Source organism: Hylobates moloch, unplaced genomic scaffold (assembly GCF_009828535.3).
Source record: "Hylobates moloch isolate HMO894 unplaced genomic scaffold, HMol_V3 SCAFFOLD_16, whole genome shotgun sequence".
Classification (NCBI taxonomy): Eukaryota; Metazoa; Chordata; class Mammalia; order Primates; family Hylobatidae; genus Hylobates; species Hylobates moloch.
The window spans coordinates 69,573,374-69,599,094 of NW_026652291.1; the positions used below are offsets into that span (position 1 = coordinate 69,573,374).

Consider the following 25,721-nt stretch of genomic DNA (forward strand, 5'->3'; position numbering starts at 1 on the left):
TGAAATTGATGTCCTCTGTCGTATATTTATGAAGACGGACCATTCTCTGAAGTATTCTGTTTATGAAGAATTTATGATTGCAAACTGTTCCAGAACAAAAAAGTGGCAATAAATTCTTTTTTGTGACCCTACCCTCCAAGGGCATTGATTTCACCTCCTGCTGCTACTTTTGTTACAGCGTAAAAACAATAGCTAAATCTGGATTCCACTGAGGGTCTTCAAATTATCAATATTTTCACCATGAAAATACAAGGGTGTTGCCAAGAAAGGCTATTTTTCTGCTACAATCTCCTAAAGATACTATTTACAGAACACTACACACCAGATGAATGTTTGTTGACTTAATTTTATTTGTGTTTTAAAGCGTATTTTTGTAGGTTTAATTCGTCATTATAGATTTAAATCCTATTGATTGGGACTACTTTCCACCAAAAAGAAGAAAAGAAAAGAGCCCTCCCTGACAACACTCTCCTGCCATAGTGGCTAATTTAAGTAGGCTTCTAGTGTAGTGAATTGGGGATTATTTTAACACATATTCGGTATTAGAAAGTCCAGCATCCAGAAATGCAAAATGGAAAGAATTGTGGGATTGAACAATTTCCAAGTCAGGTAAAATCAACAGCATCACCAAGGAGGCTTCCTTTTCTTAAAACCCTTTAGTTATATGGTTTCGGGAACATGTCACAAAACAAAAAAATGGAATTTAATTCTCCATGCTTGATCTACTCTTGGCCCCTTTAGTATATTTATTAAACTTATATCTCCTGGACATTTTATGTGGAGAATTTTTTACCATAAACTCCTATCATGATAATTCAAATGAATTTTTCTCTGTGACCAAAAAATTCAAATGAATTTTTATGTTGCGAACTATGGGCCAAATCTCCTTTCTATTAAAGGAAAGTAAGTGAATGAGGTATTCTTAAGTATCCGCTGGTACTCAGAACAACTTGCACTGAGAATTCGAATACTAAATGGAACAACAACCTAATCTGAACTGAATGTCAGTAGTGAGGTGGCAGGTATAGATGGACACTTCCAGGTGGCTTTCGTTACCAACAAAACTGTGATGTGTTTTTGGTACCTAAGCTAATCTATGTTTTTGTTTTTCTGTTGTTCATGGGTTTTTTTTTTGTTCGTTTGTTTTATTTTTTGTTTTTTAATCTGATGTATTAGAAAACCCTAGGAGAGAAGATCCAGGACACAATGGCAGGGCACAGTGGGTCAAGTCCACGTGACCTGCTCTCTCCTGAAAGCGGAAGCCTGGTAAGGCAGCTGGAGGTCAGGATCAAAGAACTGAAAGGGTGGCTAAGAGATACAGAGCTTTTCATCTTCAATTCCTGTCTGAGACAAGAAAAGGAAGGAACAATGAATACTGAGAAACAACTGCAATACTTTAAGGTAATAAAAAAACAATCAAAGTTGATAAAAAGCCCTTTTTATGGTAGGGATGAAATATTTATCAAGTACATAAAGTATTATACCCATGTATCTGTGTATCACTGTGCACCTAAATGTTTCCTTGAATTTATAGACAACCTCCACGTTTCTTATATGCCTCTGTGTGTATAAAGATGAACATTAAGCATATCAACTATACATTGTAGAGGGGAAATCTCTGCTGCATGTGTGTTTTCTGCAATGCTTGTCGAAGGAGGACTTTGATGAATTAAAAGCAGACCAGCAAACATTAAAGATTACTAAGGCCTTTGAAGGACAGACTTAAATGTTCTAGAAATAACTTGGATAAAAATACTTACACAAATTGATATGATAAGGACACATGATTTAATCGAATTCCATTACTGCTAACAAAAGGAAACATAATTTTTACATGTGAAAGAGTCAACTATTTATGGAGGGAAGAAATAAAGTAAAACAAATTCCTACATTACAGGCATATTCCATTATAGAATATACCAACCTCAGCCATACAACTATTCATTTTCACTGTATGTCCATGGAGAGGCATTTCCCCTGGTTTGTTTCTATTGTTTACACATAATCTATTTAAAAGCAATTTAACATTAGAATGTTTTCCCCTATTGCCCAACCTAGCCCATACTGCTTGAATCTTTCCATAAATGCAGTCATTATTTGGGTTCTAGCTAGTGTCAGCCTGAGGCTTTGGGGTTGCAGAATTTGAATTTGGTGGCAATAAATCTTCATCGTGAGAAATCTTAAAGAGGAGAAAAAGGAAAACCAAGAAGGAAAGAACTTTTTGGAACCAGCAACCATTTCTTCTCAAAGCATTGTAGGACCAGGTTTTATTCATCCCACCCTGCCTGCAATCATCCAGTAATCTGTCAGAAAATTTAGTCACATGTGATTCACCTTCTCTCTGCCAAACAGGCAGAGTCATCTTGCTCACCTCTATAACCCTAGTGGAGGCACCCTCAAAGACAAGACCACAATACTTCCCAATAAACTATCTGCATTGCACACCTGTAAATTAGCTTTCATTGAAAACCTCCTCTTCTGCCACTTAATTGAGGAAGTTAAAGTGTCTTGCCAAAGCAAATGGGTTTATGGTCTAAAATCTAATACCCAGATGATTTGCTATTTTATCTCTACTTCACTCATCCTAACCTCTACTGCAGGGAGATGGAATCTTCAGATCTTTTAATGAAACTTTTCAAACTTTTTGAGATTATGGAGCCCTGATGTTTTTCTTTATGACTTGAAACTAGTTCCTTTCTAAAGTTGACCTTGAGGAGTTTGATCAGATAAGTTAGGGGGATCTAGCATAATGGCACTTTTTTATTGTTTTTAAAGAAAATTTTATTCATGACTGTTGGAATAAATCTCTTTCCCAGCCAGAATTTTAAATAATTCTGAGCTATTTACTCTTAGTGTTTGGTATGTGATTAATCCAGTGTTCTGTGTATTACCACATTCACTGGAAGAATGGAAGCAAATGTTTGTAATATAATAATAACGTAATATAATGTTTGTAACCTGTCAAAATTATAATTGGTAATAAGCATGTACAGAGTAAAAGTTTTTTACTTGCCACAAACCCAAAGAACAGGTACACTCTGCCTTTCTAAGTGATAAAACAGCTTAGACAGGAGAGTGACTGAAGAACCTTTTTACATAGGGGAAACCCTCTGCCATGCTCTGCCTCTCATGGGTTCCTAAAGGTCTCCTGCCATGACTGGTCACACAGAAGAGGACAGGCTTTATCTACGGGGTTTAGCTTTATGATTCTTTATCCTATAAATCCTCAGCCTTTTAACAGAACTGAAGTCCTTTATATGACACTAAGAGTAACGATAGATAAACTACAATGTACACTCCAGGAGAATGGAAGGGAAGGTGCTGCATATGAAAAGGAAAACCCATAGCTTTGTAGACAGAACTGTGTTTCCTTCTAATAGATTGGTCTGGAATGAGACAGGGGCTCAGGATCTTCAGTTTTCAGAAAAAAAGGACAAACCAGTTATGGAACATTTTCCTTTTCTTTAAGCAATACGTATGAGAAATATGGGATTAGACACAGAAGAAAATTCTACCCAACAAAGGAAGAGTCCAAACTCAGCAAGAGGGAAAAACATGAAGGTGTGGTCCTAAGAGCCCTGGGATAGGAATGCAGAATTATCAAGGAATGAACACACTCTGACAACAAAATGCAGGAGAGCATGTCAGGGATTTAATGAGGCCAGCTGGCAAAGGGCCCCTTTGAGCTGTGTGTGTGCAGCTTCAATGCCATTGGCTGGAAAGCACTACTTTTAAATGATGACCCTTCAGAGAGAAAAGAAAATAATTACTTAATCATATGTTCCTTGTATCCCATCACCAAATTCATTATTCTAAAGAGTCAAAATGGGAAGATATTATTCATTACCAGCTAAGGAAGGCCACAGCGCTGTCCTGGTCCCAAAACCAGTCGAGGAAGAGCAAGTTTAGACCTGTTACAAGAATTTGTCATCAAGAAGGTGAATGAGTGGTGGATTAGATTTAATAACCTTGTTGATGATTAATGACCCAAATCTGCTTTAATAATTTAAATTTGACCAAGCACTTTTATGCATATTGTTATACTTAAAATATACACTAATTATATAAGTCAGAAAATTATGATTACCTTCTTATATGTGTGGGTATTTATTTTTATGAATGAAGAATTTGAGCTGTGGAAAGGTAATGTGACTCGTTTGAATCCCCATAGCAACCAGCAGCAGAGACAGAGGAAAAACGATTGTCTTTGAGTACAAATTCCCATCCTGTCATTCACTGACTTTTCAAATAAACTTTGAAACTTTGTTTTACTCTAAATCAGGGGTTGACAAACATTTTCTGTAAAAGCCAGATAATAATATAATCTCTGTACGAATTACTCAGCTCTGCCATCATAGTGCAAAAGCAGCCACAGACAATATGTAAATGAGTAAGTATGGCTGTGTTCAATAAAACTAATTTACAAAACTACTTACAAAAGTAGGGCAGTGGGCTTGATTTGACCTAGAGGCCATAGTTTCCTGACCCTGCTCTAGATTACAAAAATTATTCTAAGCATGGGAATAGATACAGTCTGTGTTGTCTTTAAAGAAAGGAGACCATGCTACAATTGCATTAGGGGGACAAAAAGTTATTTTAATAATTGTAACAACCACAACTAATACGTATGAGGCACACTTTCTAAATGTTTTACCTGCATTCACTTACTTATTCCTCATCACCATCCTGAGACATATTATAGTATGATCTCCTATTTATATTTTATTTTTATTTTTAACATTTTTAAAATTTGTGGGTCCATAGTAGGTGTATATGTTTATGGAGCACATGAGATTTTTTTGTTACAGACATGCCATGAGTACTAATCACATCATGGAGAATGGGGTATCCATCCCCTCAAGTATTTACCCTTTATGTTACAAACGATCCAATTACACTTTTTTAGTTATTTAAAAATGTACAATTAAGTTACTATTGACTGTAGTCCCCCGTTGTGCTATCAAATATTAGGTCTTATTCATTCATTCTATTTTTTTCTCTGTACCCATTAACCATCCCGTTTGCCCCTAGTACCCTTTCCAGCCTCTGGTAACCATCCCCCCTACTCTCTGTATGCGTGAGTTCAATTGTTTTAATTTTTAGAGGCCACAAATAAGTGAGAACGTGCAATGTTTGTTTTTCTGTTCCTGGCTTATTTCACTTAACAGAATGATCTCTGGTTCGATCCATGTCGTTGTAAATGACATGATCTTGTTCTTTTTTATAGCTGAGTAATATTCCATTATGTATATGTACCACATTTTCTTTATCCATTCATCTGTTGATGGATACTTAGGTTGGGCTTCCAAATCTTGGCTATTGTGAATAGTGCTGCAACAAATATGAGAGTGCAGAAATTTCTGCAATATACTGATTTCCTTTCTTTTGGATATATACCTAGCGGTGGGATTGTTGGATCATATGGTAACTCTATTTTTAGTTTTTTGGAGAACCTCCAAATTGTTCCCCATAGTGGTTGTCCTAATTTACATTCCCACCAACAGTGAACAAAAGTTCCCTTTTCTCCACATCCTCGCCAGCATTTGTTATTGCCTGTCTTTTGGATAAAAGCCATTTTAACTGGAGTGAGATGGTATCTCATTGTAAATTTAATTTTCGTTTCTCTGATGCTCAATGATGTTGAGTCCCTTTTCATATACCTGTTTGCCATTTGTATGTCTTCTTTTGAGAAATGGCTATTCAAACCTTCTGCCCATTTTTTGATCATATTATTAGATTTTTTCCCTATACAGTTGTTTGAGCTCCTTGTATATTCTGGTTATTAATCCTTTGTCAGATGGGTAGTTTGCAAATATTTTCTCCCATTCTGGGGGTTGTGTCTTCATCTTGTTGTTTATTTCCTTTGCTGTGCGAGTAGCTTTTTATCTTGATGTGATCTCATTTGTCCATTTTTGCTGAGGTTGCTTGTGCTTATGAGGTATTACCCCAGAAATGTTTGCCCAGATCACTGCCCTAGAGATTTCCCCCAATGTTTTCTTGTATTAGTTTCATAGTTTGAGGTCTTAGATTTAAGTCCTTAATCCATTTTTATTTGATTTTTGTATATGGTGAGAGGTAGGGATCTAGTTTCGTCTTCTGCATATAGAGATCCAGTTTTCCCAGCACCATTTATTGAAGAGACTGTCTCTTCCACAGTGTATGTTCTTGGCAAGTTTGTTGAAAATGATTTCACTGTAGGTGTGTGAATTCATTTTTGGGTTCTTTATTCTGTTCCATTCATCTATGTGTCTATTTTTAGGCTGGTGCCATGCTATTTGGTTAACTACTAATTCTGTAAATTTGAAGTCAGGTATACAGTTTTATTCTTTTTGCTCAGAATAGCTTTAGCTATTCTGAGTCTTTTGTGGTTCCATATACATTTTAGAATTGTTTTTTCCATTTCTGTGAAGAATGTCATTGGTATTTTGATAGAGATTGTATTGAATTTGTAGATTGCTTTGGATAGTATGGATGTTTTAATAATATTGATTCTTCCAATCCATGAAAATGGAGTATCTTTCCTTTTTTCTTTTTTTGGATGTGTTCTCTTCAATTTCTTTCATCAGTGTTTTGTTATTTTAATTATAGAGATTTTTCAGTTCTTTGGTTAATTCCTGGTATTTAATTTTATTTGAGGCTATTGTAAATGGTATCACTTTTATTAATCTCTTTTTCAGATTGTTCACTGTTGACATATAGAAATGCTACTGATTTTGTTATGTTGATTTTGTATCCTGCAACTTTACTGAATTTATCAGTTTGAATAGGTTTTTTAGGAGTCTAGGTTTTTTCAAATGTAAGATAATATCTGCAAATGCAGATAATTTGACCTCTTCTTTTCTAATTTGGATGCCTTTATTTCTTTCTCTTGTCTGATCGCTTTAGCTAGGACTTCCAGAACTATGTTGGTAACAGTGAAAGTGGACATTCTTGTCATGTTCCAAATCTTGGAGGAAAGGTTTTCAGTTTTCTCCCATTCAATGTGATACTATCTGTGGCTCTGTCGTATATAGCTTTTATTATGTTGAGATATGTTCCATCTATCCCCATTTTTTTAGGGTTTTTACCATGTAGGGATGTTGAATTCTATCCAGTGCTTGTTCAGCATCAATTTAAAGGATCATATGGTTTTTATCTTTCATTCTGTTGATATGATGGATCACATTGATTGATTTGCATATGTTGAACCATTCTTGCATCCTTCAGATAAATTCCCCTTGGTTGTGATGAATGATCTTTTTAATGTATTATTGAATTTGGTTTGCTAGTATTTTATTGAGGGTTTTTGCATCAGTATTCATCAGAGATAGTAGCCTGTAGGTTTTTTTTTTTTTAATGTGTCTCTGTCTGGTTTCAGTATCAGGATAATACTGGTCTCATAGAATGAATTTGGAAGTATGCCCTCCTCTATTTTTTGGAATAGTTTGAGTAGGATTGGTTTTAGTTTTCCTTTAAATGTTTGGTAGCATTCAGTGGTGAACCCATCGGGTCCCTGGCTTTTCTTTACTTGGGGACTTTTTATTATGGCTTCGATCTCATTACTTGTTATTGGTCTCTTTAGGTTTTGGATTTCTTCCTGGTTCAATCTTGGTAGGTTGTATATGTCTAGGAATTTGTTCATTTCTTCTAGGTTCTCCAATTTATTGGCATATAGTTGCTCGTAGTAGCCACTAATGATCCTTTGAATTTCTGAAGTATCACTTATAATGTTTCCTTTTTCATTTGTGATTTTATTTATTTGGATCTTCTCTCTTTTTCTTCGTCTGCCTAAAGGTTTTCAATTTTGTTGAACTTAAAAAAATGACTTTTCATTTCCTTGATCTTTTGTATTTTTTTCTTCATTTCAATTTCTTTTATTTCTGCTCTGATCTTCATTATTTCTTTTCTTCTACTAATTTTGGGTTTGGTTTGCTCATGCTTTTCTAGTTCTTTAAGATGCTTTGTTATATTGTTTATTTGAAGTTTTTCCTCTTTTTTTGATGTAGGCACTTATAACTACAAAATTCCCTCTTAGTACTGCTTTTACTGTATCCCATAGGTTTTGGTGTGTTGTATTTCCATTATCATTTGTTTCAAGAAACTTTTCAATTTCCTTCTTAATTTCTTTATTGATCCATTGGTCATTCAGGAGCATATTGTTTAATTTCCTTGTGTTTGTATAGTTTCCAAAATTTTTCTTGTTATTGATTTCTAGTTTTATTCCATTATGGTCAGAGAAGATGCTTGATATTATTTACTTTTTTTGGAATGTTTTAAGACTCGTTTTGTGATCTAACATATGGTCTATCCTTGAGAATGATCCATGTGTTGAGGAAAAAAATGTGTATTTTGCAGCTCTTGGATGAAGTGTTCTGAAAATATATATTAGATCCATTTGGTCTATAGTGCAGACTAAATCTGACGTTTTTTTCTTGATTTTATGTCTAGAAAATCTGTCTGGTGCTGAAAGTGGGTGTGTTGAAGTCTCCAGCTATTACTGTATTGGGGCCTATGTCTCTCTTTAGCTCTAATAATATTTGCTTTATTGATCTGGGTACTCTAGTATTGAGTGCATACATCTTTTAAATTGTATCATCTTGCTGAATTGACCCATTTATCATTATATAGTGACCTTCTTGGTCTCTTCTTATAGTTTTTGCCTTGAAATCTATTTTGTCTGATACACACATAGCCGCTACTCCTCTTTTTTGGTTTCCATTGGCATGGAATATCTTTTTCTATCCCTATACTTTCAGTCTATGTGTATCTTTATAGTCAAAGTGTATTTCTTGTAGGCAACAGGTCAATGGGTTTTATTTTTTCATCCCTTCAGCTACTCTGTGTCTTTTTATTGGAGAATTTAGTCTGTTACATTCAGCATTATTATTGATAAGTTAGGACTTATTCCTGTTATTTTGTTATTTGTTTCCTCATTGTTTTGTGGTCTTCTCTTCCTCGTCTTTCCTTCCTGTCTTCCTTTAGTAAAGGTGTTTTTCTCTGATGATATGATTTAGTTTCTTGCTTTTCATTGTTTGTGTATCCATTTGTATGTTTTTTGGTTTGAGGTTACCATGAGGCTTGGAAATACTATCTTATGACCCATTATTTTAAGCTGATAAGAACAATACTGTTTGCATAAACCAACAAACAAGCAAAAAGAAAACTAATAAAATCTCTATACCTTAACTTCTTCCCCCTGCTTTTTAGCTTTTTGTTGTTTCTGTTTATATTTTATTGTACTGTCTGTGTCTTGAAAAGTTATTATTTTTTATTGGTTCATCATTTAGTCTTTCTATTAGGAAAAGAGTAGTTTACACACCACAGTTGCATTGTTAAAGTATTGTTTTTATGTGTAATTACTGTAGCCAGTGAGTTTTATACATTCAGGTGATTACTTGTTGCTCACTAACGTCCTTTTCTTTCTAACTGAAGTATTCCCCTTAGGATTTCTTGTAGGACAGGTCTGGTGTTGATGAAATCCCTCAGCTTTTGTTTGTTTGGGAAAGTCTCTATTTCTACCTCATGTTTGAAAGATATTTTTTTTGCCAGTTATACTATTCTAGGGTAAAAAGTTTTTTTCCTTCAGCACTTTAAATATGTCATGTCACTTGCTCCTGGCCTGTAAGGTTTCCACTGAAAAGTCTGCTGCCCGCCATATTAGAGCTCCATTGTATTGCTTGTTTTCTCTTGCCACTTTTAGGATCCTTTCTTTATCCTTGACCTTTGGGAGTTCATTAAATGCCTTGAGGTGGCCTTCTTTGGGTTAAATCTGCTTGGTGTTATATTCTGGGTTTTTAAAATTTTATTTTATTTTATTTTTTTTGAGATGGAGTCTCGCTCTGTCACCCAGGCTAGAGTGCAGTGGCACAATCTCGGCTCACTGCAAACTCCACCTCCTGGGTTCACGCCATTGTCCTGCCTCAGCCTCATGAGTAGCTGGGACTACAGGCGCCCGCCACCACACCTGGCCAATTCTTTTATCTTTGGTAGAGATAGGGTTTCACTGCACTAGCCAGGATGGTCTCAATCTCCTGACCTCGTGATCCACCCGCCTTGGCCTCCCAAAGTACTGGGATTACAGGCGTGAGCCACTGCGCCCGGTCCTTGGTGTAATATTCTTGTACTTATTGATATCTTTCTTTGGGTTTGGGAAGTTCTCTGTTTTTATTATCCCTTTGAATGAACTTTCTATTCCTATCTCTCTACCTCCTCTTTAAGGCCAATAACTCTTAGATTGGCCCTTTTGAGGCAATTTTCTGGATCTTGTAGGCCTACTTCATTGTTTTTATTCTTTTTTCTGTTGTCTCCTGTGACTGTATATTTTCAAATAGTCTGTCTTCAAGCTCACTAATTCTTCTGCTTGATAAATTCTGCTATTAAAAGACTGATGCATTCTTCAGTATGCCAATTGCATTTTTTCAGATCCAGAATTTCTGCTTGATTCTTTTTAATTATTTTAATCTTTATCTGGTAGAATTCTGAATTCCTTCTCTGTGTTATCTTGAATTCTTTGAGTTTTTGCAACACAACGATTTTGAATTATTTGTCTGAAAGGTCACATATCTCTGTTTCTCCTGGACTGGTCCCTTGTGCCTTATTTAGTTCATTTGGTGAGGTCATGTTTTCCTGGATGGTGCTGATTCTAGTAGATGTTCTTCGGTATCTGGGCATTGAAGAGTTAGGTATTTACTGTAGTCTTTACTGTCTGGGCTTGTTTGTACCTGTTCTTCTTGGGAAGGCTTTTCAGATATTTGAAACGACTAGGGTGTTGTGATCTATGCTGTATCTGCTTTAGGGAGCACCCTAAACCCAGTAATGCTGTAGTTCTTGCAGACTCAAAGAGGTACTGGCTTGATGGTCTTGGACAACGTCTAGGATAATTCTCTGGATTGCCAGGCAGAGACTCTTGTTTTTTTCCCTTACTTTCTGCCAAACAAATATTCATTCATTTTCTCTCTCTCTCTCTGTCTGTCTCTCTCTCTGTCTCTCTCTCTTTCTCTGTCTGTCTCTCTCTCTCTCTCTCTGTTATGAGCCACCTAAAGCTGGGGATGGAGACACAAGCATCCCTATGGCCACCACCACTATGACTGTGCTGGTTCAGACCTGAAGCCAGCACAGCACTGGGTCCCACCCAAGGCCTGCTGCAAACACTCCCTGGCTACTGCCTGTATTCGCTCAAGGCCCTGGGGCTCTGCAGTCAGCAGGTGGCAAAGCCAGCTCTACCTGTGTGCTTCCCTTTAGGGAGGCAAGTTCTCCCAGGCCCCGGTTGGGTCCAGGAGGTGCCTTCCAGGAATCAGGGACTAGAGTTGAAAACCTTAGAAGTCTACCAGGTGTTCTGTTTTACTGTGGCTGCACTGGCACTCAAATCACAAGATGCAGTTCTTCCCACTCTTCCATCCCTTTTCCAAAACCAGGGGAGCTTCACCCCACGGCCACCACCACAGACCATGGAGAGTACTGCCAGACTACCAGCGATGTTCTCTTAAGATTCAAGGGCTCTTATGTCAGCTTATGGTGAATGCTACCTGGCCTGGGACTCACCATTCAGGGAAATGGGCTCCCCTCTGGCCCAGAGCAAGTCCAGAAATGCCATCTAGGAGTCAAGTCCTGGAATTGGGGACCCCAAGAGCCCACTTGGTACTCTACCCCCTCTGTAGCCAAGCTGGTATCTAAGATGCGAGACTAAGTCCTTTTACTTTTCCTTCAAGCAGAAGGAGTTTTGCCCTGTAGCCACCACACCTGGAAATCTGTTAAGTCTCACCTGAAGCTGCAAGTCTCAGAGACTCACCCAAGGCCCTCTACATAGTACCTGGGTATTACTGCTGGTTTTTCAGGGCTCAAAGGGTCTACAGTTAGCATGTGATTAACGCTGCCAGGACTGGGACCTTCCTTTCAAGGTAGTGGGTTTCCTTCTGTCCTAGGGTTATGTCTAGAGATGTCATCTGGGAGCTAGGGCCTGGAATGGGGGCTTTAAAATTTTGACTGCTGCCCTGTCCTGCTGTGGTTGAGCTGGTATCTAAGATGCAAGACAGTCAGAGTGGATCATTGTTAAATTGGTGTACTTGTCAAGGGGTGCAAGGGGAACGATTAGGGAGCCTTCTATTCTGGTATCTTGCTCTGCCCCATCCGCTATTATGGATGAGAAAACTGAGGTGGGGAAAATTGAAGTAACTTACTCAAGGTCATAAAGTTAGTAAGTGATAGAGCCAATAGTCACACCTAGAAACTGTTTCAGAATCTGCCCCTAGGTAGACTCAAAGTCCCTAGGTCAAAGGTCTATTACGTGAAAGAGAAAAGCACATAGTTTACACTTTTGTTCCTTATTCCATTCTGAATACTTGACAGCCAGCTGAAGGAAGTCAGGGAGTCAACATTTTAAATCTTGGAAATTAAAATTTATAGAATAGGGCCTTTAAAAGCATTTCAAATTAACAATAAAATGTGCACCATTGACAAGTAATTACTCTGAAAAGGAATGTCACTAATGTACTTTTACAGAATAAAGGAAGAAAAGAGCTAAGCAGTTCATATGCTTTAAGAAATGTTTCCTAAAACCTCAGTGCATAATTTTCAGAAATAAAAATAAGACCAATTTTATCAAGTCTTTTAGGGGGAATTTCTCATGTCCACTATAACCAATTTCAAATGGTACCATAAGTAATCTCATTTCCTCTGACCCCAAAACCACATTTAAAGGAGATGAGGTTGCAAGACAGGATACAATGTTTTAGCAGTTTTGATATATAAGAAAAGTAGCCATGATTCCTACAGGTGCCTGGATCATCCCTGCTGCTCTAACTTGGAGCCATTACAAACTTAGTAATGATGCGGTTGGCAAAGTTGCAAACAAAGAATTACAGTAACTCAGTCTAACCATAACAAAAGCATACAAAACACTTTCAAATTCAACAGACATCAAACAGGACTTAATCCTTTCTACATATCATAGATGCATTTTTTTAAAAAAAACTATTATATTAACTATGTATATCCATCAAAAGAAAACCACGTATATTCATCAACAGTCTTTTATTAGGTTTTTTCCCACCACCTATTAAAACCCCGTCACCTAACACTTCTTTGGAAATAATTTTAAATAATTGGAAACAGTTCAGAACTGCCTTATAAGAAAAATTGGCTGGGTTAAGGTTGAAATTCAAAGATAGATTTATTATAAATAAATGTTATTCACACTACTGTCTAAGGGTGGTGGGAAGACCCACAGAACATTTTTACAGGCAGTCCCGGTGCAGTTTTCTATGGAATAGCAGCCCAATTCTTTCTGATTACGTATTTTGCTAGAAGAAGATGGTGAATGATTCCTATGAAGTAGAGAGTTCTGCCCTTGATTTGAGAAGGCAGAGATACAGCTGTGTACTCTTTTTCTATGTGGTGTTTGTATTGCTGCTGTCAGACAGACCAGATTCATGGAAGTCAAGGGCTGTCATGCTAACCTAGAAAGAGGAAAGAGAGATCTTACCCACCTTTACTTATTGTCTTGAAAATCAGACAGAACAGCATTTGGCCTCTGAAACCAGAGAATGAATGTTTCTACTCTTAACTGATCTCTTAAATTACTTAAATGTAACTTTGTTAGTAAATTCAAATAAGGAAAAAACTGGAAGAACATAATTGCAAAGGTATCTCAATGCTCTCCACTCAAGTAAGTATAGGATGGGAGCAGTGAATCTGATCCATCATAGTTTAGAGGCTTAAGTGTGGATTCAAGTTGCTTGGGTTTGTCCTGGCTCTACCTCTTTCTGACGGATGATCTTCCTGAAAGCTCCAGGTTTCTTATCTTACAAACAGGGATAATGATATTACTTACCTTAAGAAGTGGTTGTGAGTGTTAAAGGAGATAATATATAAATGAAGACTGCTTCAAATAGGGCCCGCCTACTAAGAGCTCAATATATTTTAGCAGTCAGCATTAGAATTCTAAAGCATGAAACTGTACTTTCAAAAAAGCATTTATACTTAATAAAGCAGGGTTATAGTCAATAGATAAAGCAAATTCCTTGGGGTTTCACCTACTTTGGTGAGTTGTATGATCTCTAGGAACTGAATTATCTATTAATTGGATCATTGACCTACTTACTATCTAGATAAGACCATAAGAGAACTTTTTTCCCTCCCAAGACTAGGAAAAAAGGAGATAGTCAGTGTACCTCCCAAGTTTGCCCTTTGACCTGGGAAGGAAGAGCTCTTTTGGGGTGGTAAAAACTAAGTCCCAGATTATTAAGAGTGGGTCTTCACATTCAGGCTACTTTTCCTCTTTTGAGCAAGGCAGCACACCAGTTACTTAGAGTCCATTTTCTACTCCAACTTCTGTCTCCATGACCTTCTTTTGTAAACCCTCCTTTTACCTCTTGTTTCTCCAAAATTATTGCATTATGTGTGCACACACGAGGGTACACACACACATAAACACACACGATTAGACCTTCATTTAAGGAGAGAAGCAAAATTTATATTTTAATGTCCATATTGAATTGCCAGTCATCTTCTGTAACTTTTACTACAACATGATTCTTTTATAATTGACCAATTAATAGTATTTATTGAGTATCATCACTAGTTTCTGTTAGTTGGCAACCCTATGACCTAGGACTTTCAGCTGTGTAATCTCAGGAAGTAATTTTTCTTTGCCTGAGATTATTTATAAATTTAGGTTTTTTTGATTGAAAAGATTCCCTTCAACTCTAGCATTCTTGTGATTCTGTAAGAGCTATCTTTTTCCATTGGTAAATTTTTCAATTATAGATGTCATTTAATTTCTTTAAACGACACTTTCAGCTCGGCACAAAATTTTAAGTAGACCAGCCAATAGCCAATTCTGTATACCAGGATTTATATTTCCCTCGTTGAAAATGATACTGCAAAAGGAAAGAAGCATCTTTTGAACCAAAATTGCAATGTTATTGCCTTTAGCACCACAGTAGCAATCTTTCTCTTTGTACCCATTTTCTTTCTAGCATTATAATATTCAATACAGACACTGGCCTAAAGAGGAAAGTAAAAAGTATTCCCAGTTATGAATTTCAGCCTGGATAGCTGTACTGATAACATGAATATGTTTTTACTGGCTTGTAAATTAACAGAGACTTGTTTGATTGAGTCATTTTTAAAGTGAAAAGAAATACACTAATAAACTGCTAGTGCGTTGATGGCAAGCAAATGTACAGATCTGTAAGATATGTAAGACAGAAAATTCTCAGTTAAAATTAATGACCAAGTTGAAGAGATGGAGGATTTGAATCTGGAAGGACTAACCAGAAACCCTACAATCATAGGCCTAGCCTCTTCTTTTCTCATCTCTTACGTAACTTGAAGTCCTTCACAATATATATAGAGGCTTAGTATATCCTTGCCTGTCCTTTTGGTATCAGTTTTCCACATTGTATGATTTTAGGCAAGTTTCTTACAAATTGCATTCTACCCAAATCTGACAGTTTCTATCTTCTAATAAGAATATTAAGCCCATTCATATTTATTCCCTTGCTTAAGATTACTGATCTGTTTTCATCTTATGACATTCTTTCATTTAGGCACTGGGCTGGGTTTTAGCAATGCCACGAAGCTTATATTATGGGCTAGTTTAAATATTTTGCTATGTGAAATGTTGTTTTCTTTATTTCCACTGCAGTGAATTGGAAGGATTTTTTTAAATTCATATTTCCTTTATTTACAGTGCCAAGATTGAATCAGATGCCACTTTTAAAATTTAAAAATGAGCTTTTTTTTTTCTGTGTCCTCCACCCTATTTCCCTATTTTTGTTGATATTATATAATCTTAGATTTAATTTTTAGGTGTTATTTTACTAATATAATTATGTCCTTTTTCATACCTTCAAGTATTTCTTTTGACATTTGCATTATATTAAAAGTAATTCAGGCCTAGCTTGGAGGCTCATTCTTGTAATCATAGCACTTTCAGAGACCAAAACAGGAGGATCACTTGACATCAGGAGTTTGAGATCAGCCTGGGCAACATAGTAAGACCCCATCTCTACAAAAAAAAAAAAGGATCGTGCTCAATTCTCTGAGTGTGGTGGTGGGTGCCTGTAGTCTTAGATACTTAGGAGGCTGAGGTGAGAAGATTGCTTCACCCCAGGGGTTCAAGGGTACAGTGAGCTGCAATTGTGCACTGTAGCCTGGTCAAGAGAGCAGGACTGGGTCACTAAATTAATTTTGGTAATTTTTTTTTTTTTTCAGACGGAGTCTCACTCTGTTGCCCAGGCTGAAGTGCAGTGATGTGATCTCGGCTCACTGCAAGCCCAGGTTCATGCCATTCTCCTGCCTCAGCCTCCCAAGTATCTGGGACTACAGGCACCTGCCCACCACGCCTGGCTAATTTTTTTGTATTTTTAGTAGAGATGGGGTTTCACCATGTCAGCCAGGATGGTCTCCATCTCCTGACCTCGTGATCCACCCGCCTTGGCCTCTCAAAGTGCTGAGATTACAGTCGTGAGCCACCACACCCAGCCTGTTCATTCTTTATACTGCACTCTAGCCTGGGCAAGATAGCAGGACTGGGTTGCTAAATAATTTTTTTTTAATGAATAAAAATAAGAGTAATTCAGAATTAATTATTTATATTATTTTCATTGCTGAACTTCAGTTTTTTTCATATCACAACTTTCCATTAAAAATTTATTTTTAGTACTGGCTACTGGATCATCTTCTAATAATTTTCACAGGAAAAGTCCATTCCTAGTATTTTTTCCAAACCCTTGTGTGTCAGAAAATGTATTTTACTTTTACCTCACATGTAAACAATAGCTTGGCTGAATATAAAATTTTTCTAAGGGAAGTGTAATCTTTTGTCATCAAAATTGCTAATGATTCTTTTGGAATTTATAGTCATTAAAGAGAAGATATGCTTCTCTTTTATGTGTGAGTTGTAGCTTTTGCTTTAATTTCATTTATATAGGACTAGGTATCTCTTTTCACTTTTTTTTTTTCTTTTTTTGCTGGGAACATGGTAAGTCCTAATTGATTTTGAAAATCTTGCTTTAGATCAGGTAAGTTTTACCCGCTATTTGATTATCATAATTTCTCTATACACTTAGTTTCGTCTTTTTGGAAGTCCTGCTCTGTGCATATCGAATCTCCCAGATCTTGCCTTCACTTAAAAAAATCTATTTTTATTTCTTCATCTAGGGACTTCTGGTAGAATTCTCAAGCTTGTTTTCTGTTTCTGCAGAACCTAATTTTGTAATTCATTGTTTTCATTGCAATTTTTAATTCAACAGATGTTCTTTTCATTTTTATACAATCTTTACTGATCTTAAATTGTTCTGTCTTCAAAAGTGCCTGCTTACCTCAGTGCCATGAATGCAATATCCTTGTGCGTATTTTCAAGACACGAATTGTTTTCTCTTCTTTGGTATTAACTTATTTCAGTATTGTTCTGAATCTTCAAATTGGGCCCTCATTTGAACTACAGTGTCTGTTGATGTGTGTTGATCTTTCTCTCCATTTTTAAGGAGTTTTTGTTTTCTAACACTGGGTGTTGAGATAGATCCTCTTTGAAATATTATACAAATGGCTCCCTGTACAGATATTTCAGTCTGAGACAAAAACCAAAGGGAAATTGTAGATTTTCTTCAATTTTATTAAAATTCAGGGATGAGAAAGACCATATGCGCGGAATAGCAAATTGTTTGTTGATACTGAAGCATAGGGTAAACTGTCTGATGTCAAGAGGGGCTGCAAGCAGAGCAAGTAGCCTACTCTTTGTTAATTTACCAGGGATGCCCTCAGTGTTTCAGAGCAGGAGGGTGGTCTTGCAGAGCATGTTTCAACCAGCCTGGAAGGAGAAAGTCCTATTAGGAGGTTGCTATTCTGTAACTTAGGTGATATGCCCTGAGGGTTTGATATGGGACAATTATAGCAATTATAGTGAGAGAGAAGAGATTGGATTTCCACCCCCCACCTCCCAGCTTTATTAAGGTATAACAGACAAGTAAGAATTGAACATATTTACAGTGTACATTGTGATGTTTTGATATATGTATATGTTGCGACATGATTAAATCATGCTAATTAGCATATCCATCACCTCATATACTTGTCATTTTTCTTGCTTTCTAACTGAAACTTTGTCACCCTTTGACTAAAATCTCTTCACCCCTTTCACCCTCCATCCCCTAGCCCAGTCTCTGGCAACTGCCATTCTAACCTCTTCTCTGAGTTCAATTTATTAAAATTTTACATATAAATGAGATCATGCAGTATTTGTCTTTCTGTGCCTGGCTTATTTCACTTAATATAATGTCTTCCAGGTTCATCCATGTTGTCACTAACGACAGGATTTCTTTCTTTTTTAAGACTGAATAGCATTTCATAATGTGTGTGTGTGTAAGTGTGTGTATGTGTATGAATGTGTTTATCCCACATTTTCTATATCCATTGATTGGTTTGGTTTTTTCCACATCTTGATTATTATGAATAATGCAATGAAAATGGTAGTGCAGACATCTTTCTGACATACTGATTTTACTTCCTTAGGATATATATCCAGAAGTGGTATTGCTAGATCGTGTGGTAGTTCTGCTTTTAATTTTTTTAGGAAACTTCATATTGTTTTCCATAATATTTATATTAATTTACATTCCCAACAACAGTGTACAAGGGTTCCCTTTTCTCCATATCCTTGCTAACACTTGATATCTTTTGTCTTTTTGATAATAGCCATTCTAACAGGTGTGAGGTGATATCTCCTTATGGCTTTAATTTGTATTTCTCTGATGATTAGTGGTGTTGAGCATTTTTTCATAAACCTGTCTTCTGTTGAGAAATATCTGTTCAGGGACTTTGCCTATTTGGATTATTTGTTTTCTTGCTGTTTGGTTAAGTTCCTTGTCTGTTTGGGATATTAACCCCTTATCAGATGTATGATTTGTAAATATTTTCTTCCATTCAGTAGGTTGATTTTTCACTCTGTTGATTGTTTCCTTTCTGTGCAGAGCTTTTTAGTTTGATGTAATTCTATCAATCTGTTTTTGTTTCTTGTGTTTTTGAGGTCATATCCCAAAACTCGTTCAGACCAATGTCAAGAAACTTTTCCCCTATGTTTTCTAGGGGAAAAGTTTATAGCAATTTTGGTTTTATGTTTTACTTTTAAGTCTTTAATCCATTTTGAGTTGATTCTTGTATATGGTGTGAGATAAAGGTCCAGTTTCATTCTTCTGCATGTGGATATTCAATTTTCCCAACAATTTATTCAAGAGACTGTTATTTTCCCATGGCGTGTTCTTGCTACCTTTGTTGAAAATAAATTGATCATGAATGTGTGGATTTATTTTGGGGCCCTCTCTTCTGTTCAATTGGACTACATGTGTTTGTTTTTAATGTGAGTACCATGCTCTTTTGATTACTATAGCTTTGTGGTATATTTTGATATCAGGGAGTGTGATCTCCAGCTTTTTACTTTTTGCTTAATATTATTTTGGCTATATAGGGTCTTTTGTAGTTCTACATATATTTTAGAATTACTTTTTCTATTTCTATAAAAAAAGTCATTGGAATTTTGATCTGTCCATTATTGAAAGCAGGGTATTGAAGGCCACTACTATAATTGTATTGCTATTTCTCTCTTCATTTCTGTCAACACTTGCTTTAGATATAAAGGTGCTCTGGTGTTGGGTGCGTATATATTTATAATTGTTATATCCTTTAGATGAATTTACCCCTTTATCATTATAAAATGACCATCTTTGTCTCTTGTGAAAGTTTTTGTCTGATAAAAGTATAGCCACCCTGCTCTCTTTTGGTTACCATTTGCAGGGAGTATGCAACTGATGTTAACAGCTTAACTGTGACCACATACAAAAACTACATTTTAACTTCTTCTCCTCCCCCATTTTATTGATGTCACAATTCACATATCTTACATATGTAATGTAAAATGTATTCATTACCAAACATTTTAGCTATAATTATCTTTATTACTTTTGTCTTTTACCTTTTATACTAGAGTTACAAGTGATTTATGCACCACCACTTTATTGGAATATTCTGAATTTGACTTTATCTTTACCTTTACACTAAGTTTTATACTTTCATGTGTTTTCATGTTTTTAGCATCCTTTTGTTTCAACTTGAACTTCCTTTAGCATTTCTTGTAAGGCAGGTTTAGTGGTGATGAACTTCCACAACTTTTGTTTCTCTAGGAAAATCCTTATCTCTCCTTTATTTCTGAAGGACATCATTGCCAAATATGGTATTCTTGGTTGACAAGAATACTTTCTTTTCCTTTAGCACTTTGAATATATCTTCCCACTCTTTCCTGCCCTGCAAAGTTTCTGCTGAAAAATCTGCTGATAGTGTTAAAACTACCCTTGTAATAATGAGTTGCTTTTCTCATGCTGCTTTCAATATTCTCTCTTTGTCTTTGACTTTTGAGAATTTGATTATAATTTGTCCTGGTGAAGATATCTGTATTTAATTGATTTGGGGTTCTTTGAGATTCTTGGATCTGAATGTTCATGTCCCTCTTCAAATTTTGGAAATTTTCTCTCATTGTTTCTTTAAATAAGCTTTTTGCCCGCTTCTCTGGCTTTGCTTATTCAGAGACTTTCATATGCATGCATTGGGTCACTTGGTGGGGCTCAATAAGTACTGTTGGCTTTCTTCACTCATTTTCATTATTTTTTTTCTTTTTGTTCCACTTACTAGGTAATCTCAAACAATGTTTTCAAGCTCTCTGGTTTTTTTTTCTTCTTCTTGAGTCTGCTATTGAAGCTCTTTATGGAATTTTTTGGTTCAGTCATTGTGTTATTTAGCTCCACAATTTCTCTTTGGTTCATTTTTATTGTTTCTCTTTGTTGAACTGTAGTTTTGTTTGTGTATTGCTTACCAGATTTTGTTTAGTTGTTTAATTTTGTTGTTGTTAGTTTTGTTAGTTGTTTGTTTTGTTTAGTTATTTGTTTATCTGTGTTCTCTTTTAGCCCACTGAGATTCTTTAAGACAATTATTATTATTATTATTATTATTATTATTATTAATTTTTGAGACAGGATCTCTCTCACAGGCTGTAGCATAGCAGCATGATCTTGGGTCACTGCAGCCTCGACCTCTTGGGCTCAGGGGTTCCCTCCATCTTAGCCTCCTGAGTAGCTGGGACTACAGGTGAATACCACCACACTGAGCAACTTTTTGAATTTTTTGTACAGACAAGGTTTCACCATGTTGCCCAGCTGGTCTCAAACTCCTGGGCTCGAGTGATTCTCCCAAAGTGCTGGGATTACAGGCATGAGCCCAGCCAAGACAATTATTTTTAATTATTTGCCAAGAAGACATTTAGGGCCACTAACTCATGCTTTATTTTGTTTTGTTTGATTGTCATGTTTCTCTGATTATTTATGATCCTTGTGGCTAGGCATTTGTGCCTGCACATTTCAAGAAGTAGCCACCTATTCCAGTCTTTACAGACTCACCTCATCAGGGAAAACTCTTCACCAGTCAATTGGTCTAGATATTCTGATGACATCTGGTGGGGTCCATGGCCAGGCTGGCCTGCTACCTGGGTCAGCAGGTGGGTGGGCTTGGCACCTGGATTCATAGGGACTTGCCTTGAGCCTGGGTCTATAGGATCATGCCTGGAGCTAGGTCCACTGGGATAAGCCTGGAGCTAGAATCTACCAGGACAGGCCTGAAGCTTGTGTCTGTGGCAGCTGGGCGCAGCCTGGGTTCTCTAGTGTCAACCTGGTACTCTGTGGGCCTTGAGCCTGAGTCTGTGGGGGCTGGCCTAACACTGGGATAGGCTAGTGCTTGGGTCTTTGGGGCTAGGCCTGGAGTCTGAGTCATGGAGGTGGACCTGGCTTCTGGAGCTGTACTAGGGTCAGCCTGGATCCTGGGCTCACAGGGGTAATCCTGGAGCCTGAGTGTGTGGGTGTCAGCCCAGTGCTGGAGTATATTAGGGCACACTGGAGCCTAAGGCAACAATGACTGGCCTGGAGCCTGGGTCCATGAGGCGTTGGTCTGGAGCCTCTATCATGGGCTTCAGCCCATGGGTTCTAGCCTGGTACCTGGGGCTATGGATGCTGACCTGAAGGCTTGCTCTGCAGGGTAGGGCCTGGAGGCTGGATTTGTGCATACTGGCCTGGAGGCTATCTCTGCAGGAGCTGGCTTAGAGCCTAAGGCCACAGGGGCCAGCCTGATGCTGCAGTAGGCCTCCAAGGCTGGTTCCCCAGTAGCTGCCCTGGTGCTAGGGTCTCCTGGGATGGGTTTTGACCTTGAGCCAATTGCAGTGTGATGCTGCAGGGGCTGGCCTAGAGACTGGGGCCATGGATACCAGCCTGCTGCCTAGAGTCACGGGTGCCATCCCGGTGTCTGAAGTTGCACGTGCTGACCTGGAGCTGGGGTGTGCGTGTGCCAGCCTGACAGTGGGGAAGGCTTGGAGACTGGGTCCATGAGTGCCAAGCTGTAGTCTGGGGCTGCAGAGGCCAGAGTGGTACCTGGGGTTTTAGGGGCTAGCCTGGTGCTAGAGTCCCAGATAAAGTCAGGTACTCAATTCTCCTTGCCTCAAATGGTGGGTGTCTTTCCATGTTGTGCTGCCCAGGCTTGGGGAAGGAGAGACAGCTATAATGTAAAAGTGTCCTTCCTACCCTTTTCAATACATCTTTTCTTGTCTCTGTGCTACCCCCAAGTGCTGTAATCTCTCATCTGGTTTCCTTAGCTCTTGCGAAGGTATGTTTGTGTATGAATAGTTGTTCAAACTGATGTGTCAGTTTAGGGGATGAGCACTGGAAAGTCCTATTTTGCCATCTTGCTGACATCCTCCTAGGAGGCTAGGTTAGAGATGATAGGATTTCTGAACTGGTTTGTTGGTAGGGGTGGGGAAGAGGGAGGAGGTCTTCTGAGAAAGCCTCACTCCCATGAAAAGTCCATCTGTCCCTGGAATGCTAACTGTTGGATCAGCCCAGGCTCCCCTTTAAATAAGGAAGAGAATGTTTAATGAAAAGCATTGTAAGTAATAGAATGTATGTAAGAATGGAGAGCTTCTAGTAGTTAGAAATGAGAACTAGTTCAAGATGATTTGGGGAGTATAGGTAGAAATATTTTTAATTTATTCAACACCCTTCTCTTCAGCAAACATCTGTGTCAAGTGCTGGGCATTGGTGGATACTGTGGTGAGCCATATATAGTCCTCTTCCAAGGAACACACAGGCTAAAGGGAGATACAGTGAAACATGCAAGTAGAGTAGGATGTGGCATGTGGTTGGATGGGAGTTAACATAGTGTGCTATGGAAGTGCACAAGACATTCCTGGGGAGGCTTGGGTGTTTTCTCGTGAAGAGAAGTGAGGAAATTCCTGGAATAAGTGACTCTAAAATGAGATCTGAAGTGGAGGGGAGGGAACAGAACAATATACGCATGTGTGGAGGCCTAGAGATTAGTGATTGAAGAAATTCCTGTGTTGTTTTGTGTGCTTATTTGAATATTATTCAGATATGTATACTTATGAGTCTGTGTATCTTGTCAACAGACTAAAGTATAAACTTTTAGAAACTATCTTGAAGTTTTATTTGTTTTGCATGCCCTTTATAGTATTATAGACAATGCCGTGGAGTCACTAGATACTCAAGAAGTGCTTAGAAGATGGTAGAATATTCTCACCAATTGATACCTGAGCTCATCTAGCTAACTTAGCCTCCTTATTCCGAAGAGAAGAAAACCAAATATCTTATAAATTAAATGACTCACCCAGGATCACAATCAGAGCCAGATGGCAGCCTACATTGGAATACCAATCCAGGCCATAGTCCAATAACGTTGAACCATTGGTTTCTTGTGGGTTATCCTTGATGGCTTTGTAACTTTCACATCCCAATTTTTACTCTGTAAAATATAGATAATAAACCTATATAATTTGATGCATAGAAACAAAAAAATGAGGCTGGGTGTGATGGCTCACGCCTGTAATCCCAGCACTTTGGGAGGCCGAGGCGGGCGGATCACCTGAGGTCAGAAGTTTGAGATCAGCCTGACCAACATGGAGAAACCCCATCTCTACTAAAAATACAAAATTATCCAGGCGTGGTGGCACATGCCTGTAATCCCAGCTGCTTGGGAGGCTGAGGCAGGAGAATCACTTGAACCCGGGAGGCGAAGTTTGCCGTGAGCCGAGATCCCACCATTGTACTCCACCCTGGGCAACAGTAGCGAAACTCCATCTCAAAAAAACAAATGAACAGAAAATGATGATCACAGGGGCTACTATGATTAATAGGAAATATGGAAATGCTTATTAATACTACTAAGTACTATTTTAAACAGAATTAAAAACACATATGACAACAAACCAAGGCTCCTCTGGCATTGGAACTCAGAGATTTACCATCTCAACTTGCAACAGTTTCTCATTCCCAGGGGCTTTTCTTTTGGGAGCTCAACTCAGCATAGAGTTTGCTATCATTTTTCACATTGTGTTTATGTTGCACCTCCATACAAGGAGCTTAAAGAGCTTTACAGACATTAGCTCATTAATCCTCCCAAAACCTCTCAGAGAGGGCGGAGACATAAATCATTATTCCCATCTGGGAAAAAAAATAGCCTGACTTATCTCTTTTAATTTTACTGGTGCTCTAAATGGCTGATTAAATCCCAAGTTATACCCTCTACATTTAGAATATCACATTGTTTTTTCTCAAGGATATTTTTCTTTCTTTTTTGAATTTAATATTGTGAGGATAAGTGTAATAATAGATTGAAAGGTCTGATGTTGAATGTTCTTTTGAGAAGCATAGACTAGGCAGTAACCTAGGTTCCTCTTTTCCCTCGTGCCCTCTGCCTTTTCTCAAAATATCCTTCTTTGTTTTTCTTTAGTCATGATTGGGAGAAATGACTTTTAGGAAATGGAAGGATGTTTCAAGACCCGTTTACTCCTTATCTATTAGCGAAGACCACCAGCAAGAGAGCCAATGAGGGTCTGTTTAGTCATGCTGTATTAAGCCATTCTTGCATTGCTATAAAGAAATACCTGAGACTGGGTAATTTAGACAAAGAAAAAAGAGGTTTAATTGGCTCACAGTTCTGCAGGCTTCACAGGAAGTATGGTGCTGTCATCTGCTCAGCTTCTAGGGAGGACTCAGGAAGTTACAATCATAGTGGAAGGCAAAGGGGGAGCAGGCACAACACAAGGCAAAAGCAAGAGCAAGCAAGGGGGATGGGGAGGTGCCACACACTTTTAAATGACCATATCTTGCAATAATTCACTGTCATGAAGACAGCACCAAATCGTGAGGGATCTTTCCCCATGACCCAAACACCTCCCACCAGGCCCCACCTCCAGCAGTGGGGATTACACTTCAACATGAGATTTGGGCAGGGACAGCTATCCAAACTATATCACATGCCATTCTAACTCTTAATAAAATACGGGTGCAACAAATTTCAAAACTTTATCAAAGCAACAATGGAAGTTACATTTTCAATCTTGTTTGCTTTGCTTACACATGTGGTTCTCACTATAATGTTATCTGGAGTTAGACTTTGAAGGTGTTAGAACATGACCAAGACATGAACAGAATCTGAGACCAAACAAGGTTGTTTCATGCAAATTATTGCAACAACATACTTAGCCAGTTAAAGCCAGCAATAAAGGTATATTGAAATTAATATTCTGTCACCCCTAGAAGTTAATCAGAGAAGATGAGAACCAACTTATGTCTTATTTGAGAGATATTCAAAGTTGTATTTTATAACTATTTTTTAAAAGTCCATCTTAGATCACC

General features: G+C 37.7%; 1 protein-coding gene across 3 annotated transcripts in view; it reads left to right on the top strand.

Annotated features, from left to right (window-relative positions):
• AKAP6 (A-kinase anchoring protein 6) overlaps nucleotides 1-25,721 on the top strand; it is a 621,223-nt gene that overhangs the window by 525,168 nt on the left and 70,334 nt on the right. For all 3 annotated transcript variants that reach the window (XM_032179906.2, XM_058429369.1, XM_032179908.2), the window contains exon 12: nucleotides 1,177-1,401. In XM_032179906.2, coding sequence (XP_032035797.1) covers nucleotides 1,177-1,401 — 225 coding nt within the window. The remainder of the gene's footprint in view (nucleotides 1-1,176; nucleotides 1,402-25,721) is intronic.